The sequence below is a fragment of the Diabrotica virgifera genome, chromosome 3 (assembly GCF_917563875.1).
Source record: "Diabrotica virgifera virgifera chromosome 3, PGI_DIABVI_V3a".
NCBI classification, from domain to species: Eukaryota; Metazoa; Arthropoda; class Insecta; order Coleoptera; family Chrysomelidae; genus Diabrotica; species Diabrotica virgifera.
In genome coordinates, this window is record NC_065445.1 from 159409750 (window position 1) to 159427926 (window position 18177).

At 31.6% G+C, this 18177-nt stretch overlaps 1 protein-coding gene and 1 long non-coding RNA gene across 2 annotated transcripts in view; both read right to left on the bottom strand.

Moving 5' to 3' along the window:
• The window catches only part of LOC126882174 (proteasome subunit beta type-3), a 127175-nt gene extending 115806 nt beyond the window's left edge, over positions 1–11369 (bottom strand). Inside the window, exons 1-2 of the mRNA XM_050646991.1 lie at positions 11165–11369; positions 10296–10861 (exon numbers count right to left, since the gene is read on the bottom strand). Of these exons, the coding sequence (XP_050502948.1) occupies positions 10296–10861; positions 11165–11167 (569 nt within the window). The 5' untranslated portion in view covers positions 11168–11369. The remainder of the gene's footprint in view (positions 1–10295; positions 10862–11164) is intronic.
• A 3990-nt stretch (positions 11370–15359) lies between these two features.
• LOC126882175 (uncharacterized) lies at positions 15360–18177 on the bottom strand. Its single transcript, XR_007697200.1, has 2 exons — positions 16416–18177; positions 15360–15541 (listed from the first exon to the last, which is right to left on the bottom strand). It is a non-coding gene; the product is annotated as an uncharacterized LOC126882175 (long non-coding RNA).

The window sequence follows — 18177 nt, forward strand, 5'->3', positions numbered from 1 at the left end:
AGCACTCAATCGTGTATGTGTTTTGCCAATAGACTGTTATTTGTGTTTTGTATGTTAATTTGTTAGTTCTGTAAGTTTTTGAAAGAACTGCTTCCTTTCAAGGGGGCCGGTATGTTTAGACATTTTATAGAATTTATTTTGTTGTATTTTTTAATGTAAGCTTTGATTCTATGATGGATGTTGCTATGGTTGCTTTGCATATGTATATGTCACATTTTGATAAAGCATATCTAGTTTAAAAACAGTCCTAGATTTTTTTACCATACACCATTTTAAAGTAAAGAAAATATGTTTTTTTATTGCACAATGTATACACTGTGTCCGTAAAGTATGGAACAAATTCTTTTTTAGCTAAACAGAGCATTTTAAGAAATAATCCTGAAACACGTCGATTTTTGATTTTAATTTACCGTATTTTAAAATAATATTCTAATAAACAGGGTGAATTACTTTCGAGTAATGACATCACCGTCATTTTTTTTAAATGGAACACCCCCATTGTGTCTCAATTTTCGGATTACTCTAGATGAGCTGATTCCAAAAATGTATCACATGTTGATTCAAATTGGTACAGGGTGGACAAAAATACAATAGCTTTGTGTGTGTTCATAAAGTAACGCGTTAGTTAAATTAACAATATTATCAAAAATACTTATTGTATTTTTGATATTTTAATTAATTTTTGATTTTAATTAATTTTTGATATTGTTTAATTTAATATTTTAATTTAATATCAAAAATTAATTAAAATTTAATATTATGAGCACACACAAAACTATTGTATTTTTGTCCACCCTGTACCAATTTGAATCAACATGTGATACATTTTTGGAATCAGCTCAGCTAGAGTAATCCGAAAATAGAGACAAAATGGGGGTGTTCCATTAAAAAAAAAATGACGGTGACGTCATTACTCGAAAGTAATTCACCCTGTATAAGTATTAGAATATTATTTTAAAATACGGTAAATTAAAATCAAAAATCGACGTGTTTCAGGATTATTTCTTAAAATGCTCTGTTTAGCTAAAAAAGAATTTGTTCCATACTTTACGGACACAGTGTATATCTAAATATACAATAAAAAAGTTATAATGAGAAATTTAAAAATAATCGTAAATAATATCACTTCAGTTTTATGATGAGGAAACTGGTACAGGAATATACAAAGAATGGGATGGAAATAAACCTAAAGAAAACTGAATACTTAACAATGGAGAATACAGAAATAAAAGAACTGCTGGAAATAGACGAAGGTAAACAAATTAGAGGAACAGATAAGTACAAGTATTTAGGTTTTATACAAGGTGTCCCGAAAAGATTGGTCATAAATTATACGACACATTCTAGGGTAAAAAATAGTTCGATTGAATCTAACTTACCTTAGTACAAATGCGCTCATAAAAAAAGTTACAGCTCTTTGAAGTTACAAAATGAAAATTGATTTTTTTCAATATATCGAAAACTATTAGAGATATTTTATTGAAAATGTACATGTGACATTCTTATGGCAGCAACATCTTAAAAAAAAATTAAAGTGAAATTTGTGCACCCCATAAAAATTTTATGGGGGTTTCGTTCCCTTAAACCCCCAGACTTTTGTGTACGTTCCAAATAATTCATTATTGTGGTACCATTAATTGAACACAACGGTTTTAAAAAAAATTTGCCTCGTAGTATTTTTTCGATAAGCCAGATTTTATCGAGATGCGCCTTCTTTTTTAATATGTTAACATAAAAATTTTATGGGGGTTTTGTTCCTTTAAACCCCATAAATGTTTGTGTACGTTCCAATTAAACTATTATTGCGGTACCATTAGTTAAACACAGTGTTTTTAAAACTTTTTTTGCCTCTTAGTCTTTTTTTGATGTCACCTTTTATCGAGATGTGGCTTCTTTTTCAAAATATACCTAAAAATATAAATTATAAATAATTTTTCAAATGATTAACAGGTTTCTATAATCGTACTTAACCATATACAAATATGTGGTGGATTCGACAAATATTCAAAATATCTCGATAAACACTGGCTTATCGAAAAAGTACTAGAGGCAAAAAAGTTTTAAAAACATTGTGTTTAACTAATGGTGCCACAATAATAATTTAATTGGAACCTACACAAAAGTTTGGGGGGGTTTAAGGGAACAAAACCCCCATAAAATTTTATGGGGTGCACAAATTTCACTTTAATTTTTTTAAGATGTTGCTGCCATAAGAATGCCACATGTCCATTTTCAATAAAAAATCTCTAAGAGTTTTCGATATATATGAAAACAAAAACGATTTTCATTTTGTAACTACAAAGGGCTGTAACTTTTTTTTGTGCACTATTGTATATAGGTATCAACCTATTTCTGACCCCAGAATCTGTGGTATAATTTATGACCAACCTTTTCGGGACACCCTGTATAATATCAAAAAAAGGAACAACTGAGGAAGATATAAAAAATAGACTAGAACAAACAAGAGACTGCATACGAAAATTGAACCCGATACTGTGGGATAAGAACATCAGCATAAAAACAAAAAGAAGAATATAAAATACCATGACAAGAAGTATCCTCACTTATGGGTGTAAAAATTGGACAATAAATAAGAAAACCAAAAATAAAATAAGAGCAACACATATGGAATTCCTAAGGAGAAGCTGCAGAGTAACAAGGAGAGATAGAATAAATAACATAGGGATTAAGAGAAGAATGGGAGTGAACTCAGACATAATAGACTACAACAAAATTGTTATCTTTCGTGTTTTTCTCTTGCTTTTCTTTTGAATATATTTTTGTAAAAAGTAAATATTTTTGACTTTAAAATGTGAAATTTCGGTAGTAAATTTAACCTGGAACAATTTTCCTGTAAACGTATTTGTACCAAAAGTGCATAGAACTCACCTAATTCGCCCTGTGCCTAGGGACTAATTCACCCCTTTATCAAAAACGCACCCCTTTAAATGGTAGCACTCCGCGGTTTTTTCATAGTTAGAGGTTCATTAGGGAGTTTTTGTGCACACAAATACGTAAACATAACGCATCTTTTTGACATGTACGCTTGCGCATTAATAGTTGAACTTCCGTATCTCGATACGTATTACCTAAAGTAACGCTCTGATACGTACGTGAGAACGCATCCCTATCGAGACGAAAGTCACCGAATGCACACAAGGATCTTGTCCGATTACCTACCAAATGAACATTTCATCAGGGTACTACCCGTTTATAAACATTTTAAAGTTATATTGGTTATTGGTTTAGTCTATTTGAGTAAAATTATTCTGTGTTTGTAATTTGAAATTGGAACTTCATAATAGATTTTATTGTTTTTAAGTTGTCTATTAATAAAGCAAAACAAACAAATCTTGTATTAATTTAAGAAATACAGTGATCACCACAATTAATAACTAGATAAACAAATGACCTAGTTTCAGTAAAATTTTCAAATAAATATTACCAAACTATTTACATTATACTGGAATTCTAATGTAGGTACAATAATTTACAACTAAAAAGCAGGTATAAACAAAAATAAAAAAATTTTAACCTAAGGAAAAATAATATTTTTATATTTACATAGAAGCAATTAAAACCATATAACTTCATCATTCATTTATCTTTTTTTATATAAGTATAGTAATTGTATATTGTGTGAACATTGTTTTATTTTTTTAATGTCAACGGAATTTAAAAATGACTTTACGATTTGCTTTACGTTACGTTAAGGCAGTTACAAAAACTACCTATTTTAACATTTATCCTCTACGACACGTTAGTTGCTTACGTATACGGAGATGCGTTACGTTATGTAGCAACAAAAACTCCCTATTGACTATATGAAACAATAAAACCCCGTTAACGTTGTAGTTCCTTTCTAAAATACATAATCAATAGCATATTATTAATTTTCTCAGGATTCGAAAAAAATGAATGCATTTAAAAACAATTCGATCCAAATTTTGCGCCTACGCTAAAAAGGATTAAAGTGTTATACATTTTTGTAATAAGTATTTCAAACGCTTTTAAATGATGTACTTTCCCATTTAAAAAAATAAAAGTTTTGCCTATCACCTGAAGTGGGATCACGTAAAGTTCGAAACATTGATGTTATAATATAGGTACTTTGATTACTTTAAAAATCGACCTGTCCGAGCGTTTTGCTTATGTGCTAGAAATAAATGAGTTATTAAGGGGGGAGGGGGGGGGGGGTAACACTTATTCCAGCGCACTGTATCTTATTTAAACAGTGAATTTATTACATGTTAATTTTTTTTAATTTTTTGTGAGGTACCATATAATGTAGGTTTAGCCAATAATCAAAGTTATGCCTTTACAAAACCATATTATCTGAAAAATATAAGGAGTACCATGTGTCATACTAATAATATAATAATAATCTCCTTTATACAAGTACTGGATCTCCTTTATACAAGTAAAAAAAAATTGTCTAGTATGTATTTCTTAAATCCACCCAATCATTGGAAAATGATCCATGGTATTTAAAAATATCTGTTAGTGACACTGTTATGGACAAAGTGGATCAAATTCAAACTTGTCACCATATTACACTTTTGTTTATGGTTAAAAATTAAATGATGGTTGTGAATTGTATTGGTGTCATTTAATATTTTAGCAAAGTACATAATCAGCAAAAATCTTATTTAAAACATGGGAACCATTTTTGCAATCACTACTACACTTGTTTAAACCTTTTGTTTTGTTGAAAACTTGGGAAGTGATTTAGTTTCAGTTTGTTTCGAGGTTATATTTAATACAGTGTCTGTAGAAAGTAAAGTCCTGGATGCATTTAATTCAAATTTGGACATACCAGCAACTTGTCAAGTATTTTCCAATTTTACTGCATGCAAAACCATTCGTATAATTTTCATTCTACCCAAAATAGAGACCTTAATGAACATTTGATGTCGACAAATAATTTCGAGTAATTGAAATATTCCGTCTCACTTCTTTTAACACGCCCTGTATATACATATTATTTTCATTGTATTTGCCTTTAATAGAGTAAAATCCAATATTCTTACTGAACATAAAATACAAGAAATTAAATATTTTTACTTTTCAAGCGATCGGAATTAAATATTAACGCCCCACTGTTTGAGACTGACTGATCATCTCTTAATTGCATATCGGCCGTCATAGGATAAAAGGACTTATAAGATATTTATTTATTTATTTATTTATTTTCAACGGGACACTGCCCAATAAGATTACAAGTTTATAAGTCCAATATACATAATACATGTGTCAATAATAATAAAACTACAGTAAAATAGTAATAATAAAACGATAATACAATAAAATATAAATATCACATACTTAAACACATAAATCAGATTCATATATCACAATAATGAATATCCAACAACTACTCAAACAAACAAACGTCTGAGGCCAGAGATGAATTCAGACTTCGGTGCAAAGAAATCTAGATCAGGTTGAGTGTTTGCCCATCTTAGTGCTCGAGATAAAAAGTTGTTATATGCATAGTTGGTTCTATGGATAGGAACATAGAATGTTTGATTTAATCGAGTTCTGCGGAGAGGTACATGGAGACCAACCTGCTCAAGTAGCTGAGGACACAAAACTGTTGAATTAATTATGCCATAGAGCATCCTTGCATCCTTAATTACTCGTCGGTCACGCAATGAGAGAATACCCAATTGGGTTTCAATTTGATAATAATTTAACTGATTTAACTCAAAAGGTATACCCAGTTTATATGCTATGTACCTTAAGAACTTGTGTTGGACTGTCTCGATTTTTGTTATGTAAATATTGTAAGATGGAGACCAAACACAAGAACAATACTCTAGATGAGGTCTAACTAAAGAACAATATAGTAATTTAATTGCATCAATATTCTGAAAGTCTCTAGTGCATCTTTTTATAAAACCAAGCATTTGTAAAGATTTGGAAATTTTTGATGTATAATGTGATTCAAATAAAAGTTTACAGTCTAAATTAATTCCCAAATCACGAATTTCAGTAACCCAGTCAACAGGAATATTCTGTATATTATAATTATATTCTATTGGGTCTCTCGATCGTCCAAAAGAAATAGCATGACACTTAGATTCATTCAGGGCCATGGCATTCAACATACACCACTCACTCAACCGATCAAGATCATGTTGAAGATTAATACAGTCTTCTGTATTGTTGATAATTGTATAGAACTTTAGATCATCTGCAAAAAGCAGAGGTGAACTGTGTCGGAAGCAGTGGTGTATATCATTGATGAATATGTTAAATAACAGGGGCCCCAAATGTGAACCCTGAGGTACTCCTGAATGAACCTTAATCTCACTGGAAACAAAATCCCTGATACGCACCATCTGAACTCGGTCAATCAAGTATGTTCTCAGCCACTCAAGAAGTGGACCATTAACACCCATTTGTTTAAGTTTAAATATTAAAATATTATGGTTGACCCGATCAAAGGCCTTGGAGAAATCGGTGTATAGTGCATGTACCCTACAACCCCTCTCCAATGCCTTCCTCAGGAAGTCCACAAATACTAGTGTGTTACATTCGGTTGATCTGTTATTCCGAAATCCAAATTGTTGGTCTACTAGTTGTTTTTCAAGTGAAGCTTTAAGATAGTCACATACAAAACATTCAAATATCTTTGGTATTACACTAATTATACTAATGGGCCTGTAATTATTCACCAATGAATTATCTCCCGCTTTATAAATGGGTGTTAAATAACTATTTTTCCAACATTCTGGAAATTCACCTGTATTTAAGGATAGATTAAAGATGTGAAAAAGAGGTCTGGATAATATAAAACAACAGTTCTTGAGAAAGCTAGGAGGCAATCCATCAGGACCAGGACCCTTATTCGCATCCAGTTCTGATAATTTTAGATAAATATCAGATATAGTTATGTTGAAGCCAGTCAGATTAGTAAGACCAAATGCTGGTGAGTCACTGGGTATGACACATATTTGAGTGGAATATACTGTAGAAAAATATTCTGCAAAAAGATTTACAATATCTGGTCCATGACCGGATTCAACACCACCATACCTCAACACAGCGGGCATAGAGGGCTTTCCTCTCTGTGAATTCACAAACGACCAAAATCCCTTCAAATTATTTCTTATTGATAATTCTGTTAAGTAAATATGATTTCTGTAGCTTTCAGCTTTTAACAATTTACAATTAGCCCTCAGCTGTGAAAAAGTCTGATAATCCAGAACTGATTTAGATAAAAGATATTTTTTGTGAGCTTTCTTTTTCTCAACTATCCGGTTCTTTAACTCTAAAGAGAACCAAGGAGGGAATCTACGTTTTGAATACCTTTTTAGGGGGATGAATAATTCTATAGCTAAGTAAACTATATCATAGAAAATATTTACAATTTGATTCAGTGTTTTTCCTAAAAATAAATTATCCCAACAGAACTGTGACAAAAAATCAGTTATTTTCACATAGTCAGCTGACTTGAAGTCCCTATAAAAACCGTCACTAACCAAACCACCATCATTGGGGCGCCTTTTGGTCATCTTTATCTCAAATTCCAGGGGTGGGTGATGCATACCCTCCCTCAAAAGAGCTTCATTAGCTCTGGACACAGTTACATCAGCATCATCGACCAACACCAAGTCCAGAATATTACCAGTTGCATTCACAATAGTATTGGACTGAAACAAATTGTGGTATGCACACATACCAGTCACAACCTGCAGGGCTTCAACTTCAGAAGCTGTGGCACCTGGCAGAGGAATTGTTGAAGAGCACATATCATTTGAAAACCATTCGCAGTTTGGTAAATTGAAGTCAGCAGCCAGATAATAGTGTGCAGATGGATAATCTTCGGCTATTTTTTCCAGGGTTTCACAAAATATGGAATATTTGTCCAATGTAGACTTAGGTGGAAAATATGCTGTTCCTATAATAAACTGATTTGCACCTTCGGTCACCAAGACAAAAAGCTGTTCGATTGTCCCGTTAACTTTTAAAGATCTACTGCTTAAGCCCTTATGAACTGCAATAAGGACTCCACCACCTCTTGAGAATGAACTTGTTTCACTGGAGCGATCAGTTCTATATACGTTGAGGTCAAACAACTGCAGCTCTTCATCGGCATAGTTACATGTCAACCAGGTCTCGTTGAATATGATGATACTGTAGTGAGAATAGGAATAGGAAACATTCATAAACAAATGGTCAAGCTTAGTTCTGAGACCTCCTACATTTTGGAAATAAACCCACAGTCCAGAGGAAGACTGTGTTAGTTTTTTGACATTATTCTAGGAGTGCCATTTAAGTACTTGCTAAATAAGTTTTGTTCGCCCTTTCTCTCTCTTTCCTTAAGTTCACTCTTGACAGTGTTTAATGCTGTTCTCTGGTGTGGGGTAAGATCTGAATCGATAAAAATCTTTAGTGACCTATCAATATTTCTTCTGTTTCTGAGTATTGCCAGATAGTCTTTATGATTACGAAGGACAATTCTGTATGAACGGTATCCATTTTTGTTCTTTTTTCCAATTCGTACGGCCTCAGCAATATCAATGGCTGAGTTCATTAATCCAGACAAGAGGTCTGTGGCTTTGTTTAAATCGTCATCCTCACCATACTCAGGCATATTAAAAATCATAATGTTGTTGGATCTTTTCTGTCTCTCGATCATTTCACTTAACACTGATTGGTCTGTTGTGATTTGTTCAGTAGGTTCAGTTGTTTGAGCAACTCTTATATCTTTCAAACTGGATATTTCAGATCGAATTTCAGATTTAAGTTCATTAAAGCTTACCTGAAAAGAGCCATTCAAAGAGTCCAACTCACTTCTAAAAGACTTTATTTGTTCAATCATGTCCATGGCCTGATTATTAATAAGTTGTTCCACCTTTTGTTCAAGAGAACTTATTTGTTTCTTCATCAAAGGAATCATTTTGATTCCATCCTCACAGGATTCGCAAAAAAGTTTAAGGACTCTTCTACCCTTCAACTCCAACACCCTGATTTCTGATGCTGTCAGATTGGCACATTGATGATGAATATTTTGATCGCAACCATCACAAACCCAACATTCACCACCACTGACATCCAACAAACATTTTGTGCATGACATATTTAAAAGTTTAGATCAAGCACTGGCCTATCTTCAAAATATATTATTTGTAGAAGTACTGATAACTTTTTATGAAGAGTACTTAAGTTTTTGTTGAACTCAATTAGGAGAATATGTGCTTCTAATTGCAAATAAATGCAATTTCTGAAACATTCACTAATAAAAATGAAAGATAACTTACAGATTAATAGGGTCTGAACTTTTACGGATTTTTTGATACAAAACAACACATTAAACACTAATAAATATCACTTAAATTGTACATCATTAACAGAGCAGGAAAATATGTGCTTTCGCCAGTAATTATTGAAACTGAATCGATATTGTTGATTAATTGGTCAAACCGCCTATGCTTTTTCTCATGAGGATCTTTCAGTGCGTCACAGTTTTTCGATTTCTTTCTAACGCGTTAAATTGCATGTGGAAGAAAAAAACGCACGTCAGTGATTACATTTCGTCAGTGACATTTATAACATTTATTCTAGTTGTCAATAGATGTTGCTATAATCGCAAAAAAATTATTTTCGAATTATATAATATATCTACAAATATAATCTGTACAATTTGTACATCATTAACAGAGCAGGAAAATATGTGCTTTCGCCAGTAATTATTGAAACTGAATCGATATTGTTGATTAATTGGTCAAACCGCCTATGCTTTTTCTCATGAGGATCTTTCAGTGCGTCACAGTTTTTCGATTTCTTTCTAATGCGTTAAATTGCATGTGGAAGAAAAAAACGCACGTCAGTGATTACATTTCGTCAGTGACATTTATAACATTTATTCTAGTTGTCAATAGATGTTGCTATAATCGCAAAAAAATTATTTTCGAATTATATAATATATCTACAAATATAATCTGTACAATTTATAAGACTATACCTACAAATCAAAGAAAATACCATTTTATAAATGCAGTAAACAGAATTGATTTGTTTTTATGCCAAATTGCAAATAAAATTTGACAACTGTCAGATTTAACTAAAATGTCATGTCACTAAAATGTATATTATCACGGCCTTACCTTTTTTTCTATCATTTGTGACACACTGAAAAATGCTCATGAAAAGAAGCATAAGTAGTAAGTTTAATTTTATCCATTTAATTTATAATAGTTAAATAAAATTCTAATTCAGAAGTTGCGTATTAGATTTGGTCCAATTCATATGAATTGGGGCTCATACAATATTTAATACATACTTACATGATGTACACTGTAGCTCCCCAACCAGAAATGGCATCTCTGTCAAAGGCATTGATGAGAGCTTGAGAGATGGTTTCAAAAAGATCCTCAGGTCCTAGGTTAGGCTCCCAAAGTGCTTCACACATACCATACAACTGTGCTGACGCTGTTCCACCAACAACAAAGTCTGAAGGTTGGTTTATACAACCAATTAAATCCATATTACAGATAAAGGGTTCATAAGTATTAGGTAGAAGTCCAGCTACTACAGGTTCTACAAAAAATGGCCCAAATCTTTTTTCATACAACATATTTGATATCATAGAGGCAAATACTTTTGGAGATATTTTTCGATTTTCCTTAAGTTCGTACAAGTTTTTTCGGAAACGGAGTTTTTCCATAACTGTTTGGGTATCTGTGGCTAATCCTGGAAGACCCACATATAAATGTGGTCCCATTTCAAAGATTTTTTGGAAATTTGTAGCTACTGTTTGGGCTTGAATACCAAACCGCCTATCTGCTGCAATTGCTACACAGTTTTCTCCCTTCATCGCCACCATAGCACCACCATTGTAAGCTAGAATGGACTAAAACATAATGATTTTAACAATGCTATAACTTTTTTATATTAAATGGTTATTTTTTATATTAGGTCCAGTACTTTCTGTCCCGATTAAACCCTGGTTAGCTACCTCCGGTTAATCGGGACGGAAAGTACCGGCCCTAAATATACAGTGAATATATTACCGCAGTACAGTATAAACCGTGTATTTGCTATTTAAATAAAAAATGAGAAAATACCATTAAGGAATAAAATAAATTTTGGCTTTGTCATTATAAATATAACCTTAATAAATAAAGGTTTTAAATTAAAAGAAATAAATAATTACCATTTTACCATTAAAATTTAAGCACTTTCCGTTATAGAATTTACTTCAGGTTTTTGTACTAAACCGCTAAATAATCTGCAATTCAAAGAATTGTAAAATACTAAAATACAATACACTAATACACTCTCTGCAAACGTATTACAAACGACAAACGTGAAACGAAATGATTTGACAAATTCCACATAGGCATAGGCACTAGACGTTTCACGTAAATTGTCAAGGTCAAGACAGCAAATTAGTTACCATTCCAATCCAGAGATGTCGCTGTCAGTCAATTCTCTTGTCATATTTAAAACTGACAGTTGACAATTAAATTAATTTGTTATTTACTTTTTATTTTACAGTTTGTGGCTTAAATATTTTATTATAGTGGTGTTACGTTTAATCAATTGTATTAACCTCCTCTCCGTTTTTGTGAGTAGAATTTTTAGTTTACATTGATCATCCCGTGTTGTGTTTCTCCACATTTAAAAAAGAATATAATAGATCCTGAAACAGTTTATTCTAATAGACAAGTGTGTCATCAACATTTTGGGCCTATATATTTTTGGAAGTTTGTAAAAGAATATAAGGTATTTATCTAAACAATCATCCTACAAGATTCTTTCAAAAATTTTCATTCAACTCAATTACACATCAGTGCTTTCACGTGACACATGGCAGTAGTGTTTATATCATTTTGAAAACAAATTGGAACATTTGAAGTTTTCAGTAAAACATTGAATTTTCTTTCTGTTGTTTTAATTTCCTGCGAAATTTCATCAAAAATCCCGCAAAATTTATAATTTGAAATTCCTACATAACTAAAATTTGTCAATTTAGTTCCCATTCCAATCAAGAGATGGCGTTAATTCGATCCGAAAGATTAACATGATCGTGAAACGTCTATAAGTATGTATGGTTTGTGGGCATAGGGCTTTTTAACAGGGTGCGTTCGGACGACCACAGCGGCTGGACAGCTGAGCCAGCGGTAGCGTTTAGACGACACCGCTGGAAGTCAGCCGCTGAGAGATTTACTAAGCTTTCCCTATCAGCGCTGGATACAACCACTCAGCCGATTTCTGCTGACAGTCAGCCGCTGTGGTCGTCCGAACGCAACCATTTGTTTCGAGCTTCTGTCATGTGTCACATAATATTAATATATCTGTTAAGTGGACTTTACATCAACTAAATTGAACAATAAATTGACCAAGTTATTCAAGGCCAAATTTGACGTGTTCTCAAAGCACAATTTGACATCCATATTTGTTCGTTATTAACTTGACGTCAATAAATAGGCCATTTCAAGACTTTGACGTTTATGACACTAATTGAAAGCTGGAAGGCAAACATTGAAATTATTTATATTTGTACCGCATTGAGTTTCTTAAGTTTTTTACGTTTAATAGTTTTTTTATAAAATAGTTATTGTTGTTATAAAATAGTGGTTTATATAATTGTTTTTATATAATAGTTTAATCGTTGTATAATAGTTTTTTATAGTTGTATTTTCCGAACATTTTGCTGTTGACTTCTGTAGCTTCTAGCTGTAGAAGTACTTTAACGACTGTATTTAGTTGTAAGCAGTGAATAAATAAACATAAGTAAATATTTTCAAAAGCTTTTGGTATATAGATCCATTTTCCCTCAAGGGGTATGAGTTAACCTACAGTAGAAAAAGTTTTTCAAGGGTGACAACATGGACAAATATAGTTACTTACATGGACATAGTTTTTTTGTATTTGGAGCTTAGTAATAGTTTTTACTCAGGTCAACAAATGAAGGCATTCAAGAGTTTAAATTCTTACAAATATTTTGAGGTAGGATTTGTATATAATTGTGGAGCTATAAAAATAAATAATTTCATCATAGTGGTTCACCCCAGATATCTTAAAAAATTGACCTTTTAAAGAATTTGTACAGTCGGAAAAATGAAAGAATACCCATGAACGGTCACGTCAAACAGGTACAATCACATATTTTGTATTTGCTGTTCTTTTTCTATAAATAACAAACGATAGAAATAGATTAATTATGTTAATAATATGTGATCGTTTATGGGTACTCTTTCATTTCTCCGACTGTACCTGCAGTGAAAAAATTTCAAGAGAAGAAACTGAGACTCTGCCGGAAGAGGTGAAATGTTTTTTGATTTTAGACAACGCTCCTGCTCATCCCTCTGAAAATATTCTATGATCAAAACATGGCAACTTTAGTTGTATGTTTTTGCCAAAAAATACATCGCTTATTCAACCCATGGATCAGGAAATAATTTTAGCAACAAAATGAATATATGGCAGAAAGTTTTTAGATGAAGTAATTGTATGATGAAGATAACACAGAAGATACAAGAGGGCAGCATACTTTGCAAAACTTAACTGTTACAATTTGAAATCAACAATTTGTTAAGTTTGCTACAGCATGGAAAGGCAGTTATTAAGGGGTTACATAGGTCTTGCGGGTAAAAAAAGTGACTTTTTAAAAAAATTATATCTTGGAAACTAAAAATTATTTTTATTTATAATTGGAACATGTAAAAGTATAGTACACTCAAAAAAATTTCAGCCAAATATATTCATTTTTGTAGAGTTGACTGCAATTTTTCGACAACAGCCCTTTTTTGCGGTGAGCAGCATAACAAGTCCAGTCTCATCTGAAATTTCTTGTAGTTTATACCTCTGGTTAGTGAATGAACAAAGATTTTTTTATTAGATGAGGTCATTTTTGTTTTATCAAAAAAAACTACTTTAAAAATGAGAAAAATTGGGGTCAAAAATGTGTTTAAACTTATATAAAATCTTCAAATTTCATTTTTTTTAATTCCTTCGTTCATTTACTAGCCAGAGGTATAAACTACAAGAAACTTTTTGATTTCAAATGAGACTGGACTTAGTTATGCTGCCCACCGCAAAAAAACTTAAACTCTACAAAAATGAATATTTTTGGCTGAAACTTTTTTTGAGACTACCTTAAGTACTATACTTTTACATGTTCCAATTATAAATAAAAATAAATTTTAGTTTTCGAGATATAATTTTTTTAAAAAGTCACTTTTTTTACCCATAAGACCTATGTAACCCCTTAAAAAAATGTTTGATGGCCAAGATGCATACATATATTTAGAAGGAAAGTTCCTAATTTCTGTAGTATAATACATAATACCGAAGAGGAAGTAGCTCTAAGCGCCGGACTCCACTTGCGATTTGTAGTCGTGAAGATTGAACACATTCTTTCAAATAGAAGTCAATCCATGATTATTTAGTTACAAATGGATTGACTTGTATTTGAAACAATGTGTTCAATCTTCCTGATTACAAATCGCAAGTGGAGTGCGGTGCTAATAACACCAAAATATTCCATATATGTCCATAGAAGGTACACAGACATTGAAAAATTCCTGGAATATCCCCGAAAACACGTTCCCTGAACATGCCAGGAAAATCCTGTGTCAGCATTTTAAACATTACCTGAATGTCTTATTGGAACATTCCATGAATGTCCACGAATGTTCTTTGGACATTCAAAATATATTTTGTAGACATTCCCTGGATATACCAGAAATACAGTGATGAGCACTCTAATAACCTGCAAAATAGCACAAAAGATGGAAAACGTATTAAGTAGTGAGATAAAAAGAAATGAAACTAGTCGAGCTGGGAAATTTAGCGATATTAACTTATACATTTAGATTGTATTGATTGTGTACCACCTTCAGACGTATCAGACGAGTTTGGAAACTACCACTGTCACAGTGACAGTTTTAGTTGACATACTCCTCTGATATGTGTAAAGGTGGGAAACAATCAATATAAAATAAAATTTAAAGGTTAATTTCGCTAAATTTCCCAGCTCGACTAGTTTCATTTCTTTTTATCACACAACTAAATATGTTGTCCGTCTTTTGTGCTATTTTGCCGGTTATTAGGGCACTCATCACTGTACATCCTTGCTGATGTGACAATACCTCCTATCTGTTTTTTCATGAGTTTTGTAGGAGATGGAAAAACATGTTTTAAGGTCACCTCCTGTGTTCATATGTAAGTTTTGACTTGTTTTGTAGTTTTTACTACAAAACAAGTCAAAAAATATCATATGAAAACAGGAGGTGACCCTAAGACAAGTTTTTAGTCTCTCTTACGAAACTCATGAAAAAACAGATAGGATGTATTATTACATCACTGACGATATGTGGCCATACCAATTAATACATACTTGATAAATATAAACATTTTTATTGAACAAAATCTTTTCATACATTTTTTTAATGCAATTTACTGATATTCCTAAATATTTCAAAAAAATGTGTCACATTTGCTTTGTAAACCTTTCTTTTGCCTTTCGTAGCCACATATTCCGTTTCCTTCCTGGGTTTTTGTAGACCACTTCTCTCAGCTGATTCTAAAAAAAATAAAATAAATGGTAATTTTTCTATCCTTTACAATTAACAATCAGAAGAAATATTTACAAGTAATAATATGCATAAATAATAATATTTTGTATTTTGACAATGACGTCTGATTTGGAAGTTGAAAGATTAATAAAATTATTTTTTTAAGTTAAATTGTGGCTTATTTCCCAATTAGAATAGTTAATTACAAAAATGCCTCAAATAACTAGCTTCAGAACAATAAATAATTCGTTTCATACCAACATTCGTCCAAAGTCAATTATACCTGTAGTATTTCCATGAAAAGATTCTTTAAGTGAATTTTGCATAGTTTTCTTTAAAATATCTCTATCAGGCCAGAACACAAATTTTTTTAACCTAAGACACATTATATACAAAGTATTTTTGAAATAAGTTGATACCGGGTAGGGTGAAATACTAAACCTATATCCCAAATCTTTATAATCTAAGTTTAAGCTTAGTTTAGCTAAAGTAAGCAATACTTGATCACTTGGTGACAAAACAGTATTTTGATGGTATTTGATAAATGGTGTAATATACTTTAAAGCTATTTTAAAAACATTGTAATTTGCTAAACCAGTATAATTTTTAGTTTTGGCATCATCATTTTCTATACTTTCACAAGATAAAGCTAATTTCTTAAGCTGATATTTAAAATCCTGTGTTAATGTTAATGACATAAAATGTATTTGTTAATTTTTCCATTGTAATATATGTTTGACTATTTGGCAAAATCTTGTCTTCTACTAAACTAGCTTTTATACCAAATAACTACTATCTACCACTAACTATCCACTGTTTCTAAATCTACTAAAGTAACAGTAATGTATCATTAATGAAAAATGTGTAAAATCATAGACCTACCTAGTATTTGTAGAATATAAGACAGTCCAGTGTCTTATAAATCATTTCAAGAGGAATAAAAAAGCAATTTTTTCTTGTAGGTACCCTTTTCTTTTAATTCTCCTTTGGTACCTTAATTCCCATTTTAGATTTTGGGGAACTCATTTCATTGTGTTTATATACCCCATATTTATTGAAGGAACCCAATCTGGATTGTTATTATCAGTTAAGTCGGCTGGTTTTCCTACAAGATTAGACTGTTAACATCTTCAAAAATGGTTAATGTTCAAATGTTGTAACTTACCAGATATAAGATGATTACAGGGGAATTTCCATTTTGCTAGTAAAATCTTAATATTTTATTGCATTTTACCATTGTTGTTGTCTCTCAGATGATAACTATAACTTATTTAGTTACATTGGTTCAGTTTTGTGCTTAGAATGTAGCACTGATGGTAAGTGGTAAAAGCTAACTTTATCACGATTACTTTGCATTTCACACTTCAAAACACAACACCAATGAGGCATATTATCTTTCTAAATTAATACTTCCAGAGAAAATGTTAAATTAATCTTTGTACAACAACTAAAATGATCTAAAACCATAAGAACCTGATAGAATAATATTCAATGTTTGCCTTCCGGTAGCCATATTGATTTAATTTTGACAGCATCTTGGAACGGCCTATTCGTGAATTTCTTGAAAGCAAAATTTTCTTGTCCTCAAAAAAATTGAAGGAACTTGGAATAAATCACCCCTGTGATGTATCAAACACGTTATAAATAACGTGCACGTTATCCTGCATTTACGTTAAATTCTACAAATTGATGTATGACAAATAACGTTTCTCAAAAACGTTATCTGGTAACATAACATGTTCATTTTAACGGGACCTATTTAACCTCTTGTTATAAAATAACGTGTAGTATAAAGAATAAATAAATATAAAAAATGGACAATTTAGTCCAGAATTTTGTCAGATTATAAACGTCGGGTTATTAAAATAATAATATGATGCTATTAGAAGGATTGTTAAAGTTATTTTTTAGAAATAGTGTATTATTTTTTGAGGTTACGTTATTTGTAAACAAAAACATTTTATTCGTATACTTAAATTAAGAAAACATACAGACTATAGAGACCAGTTTGGGTAAATCCATTTGTATGTTCGTTTTGTAGTTTATTTCAATCCTTGTTGAGCCATTTTATAACATAACACGACAACCAAAAAATAAATAAAATGCACAATAGAAAGAACACCTCACGGACCGAGGACCGGGAATTTCAAATAACATCTTGAGTCGTCTTGGTTTTGGTGCAAGTTGCAAGTGCCAGGCCAGATGTGCGAGTGCGATGAACAAGATGCGTACTTCGTTGCACGCTGCATGTTTATGTCTGTCTTCCTCTAACGTATTCAATTTCTGTATACTGTTATTCTTGTCGCGCAAGACGATACTTTAACGTTTTGAAAATAACATGCTGGATAACGTGCACGTTAAAAACATGATACATCACATCTAATTTTTGGCAACACGTTATACAGGCTGTTATACTCAAACGTTATGTTAACATAACGTGTACACGTTATTTATAACGGGTTTGTTACATCACAGGGCTGAATGTTGTAAAAATGTCAATATTTTCAGTAGTACCAATGCAATGATTTTTTTATTAGAAGCTTTTGAATGTCGTTTGTTTCTTTGTTTGAGTAAAGTGTTTGATTTGAAACAGAATAGAATAGAACAGATTAATAAAATAAATAAAATAGGGAGATAGATTAGA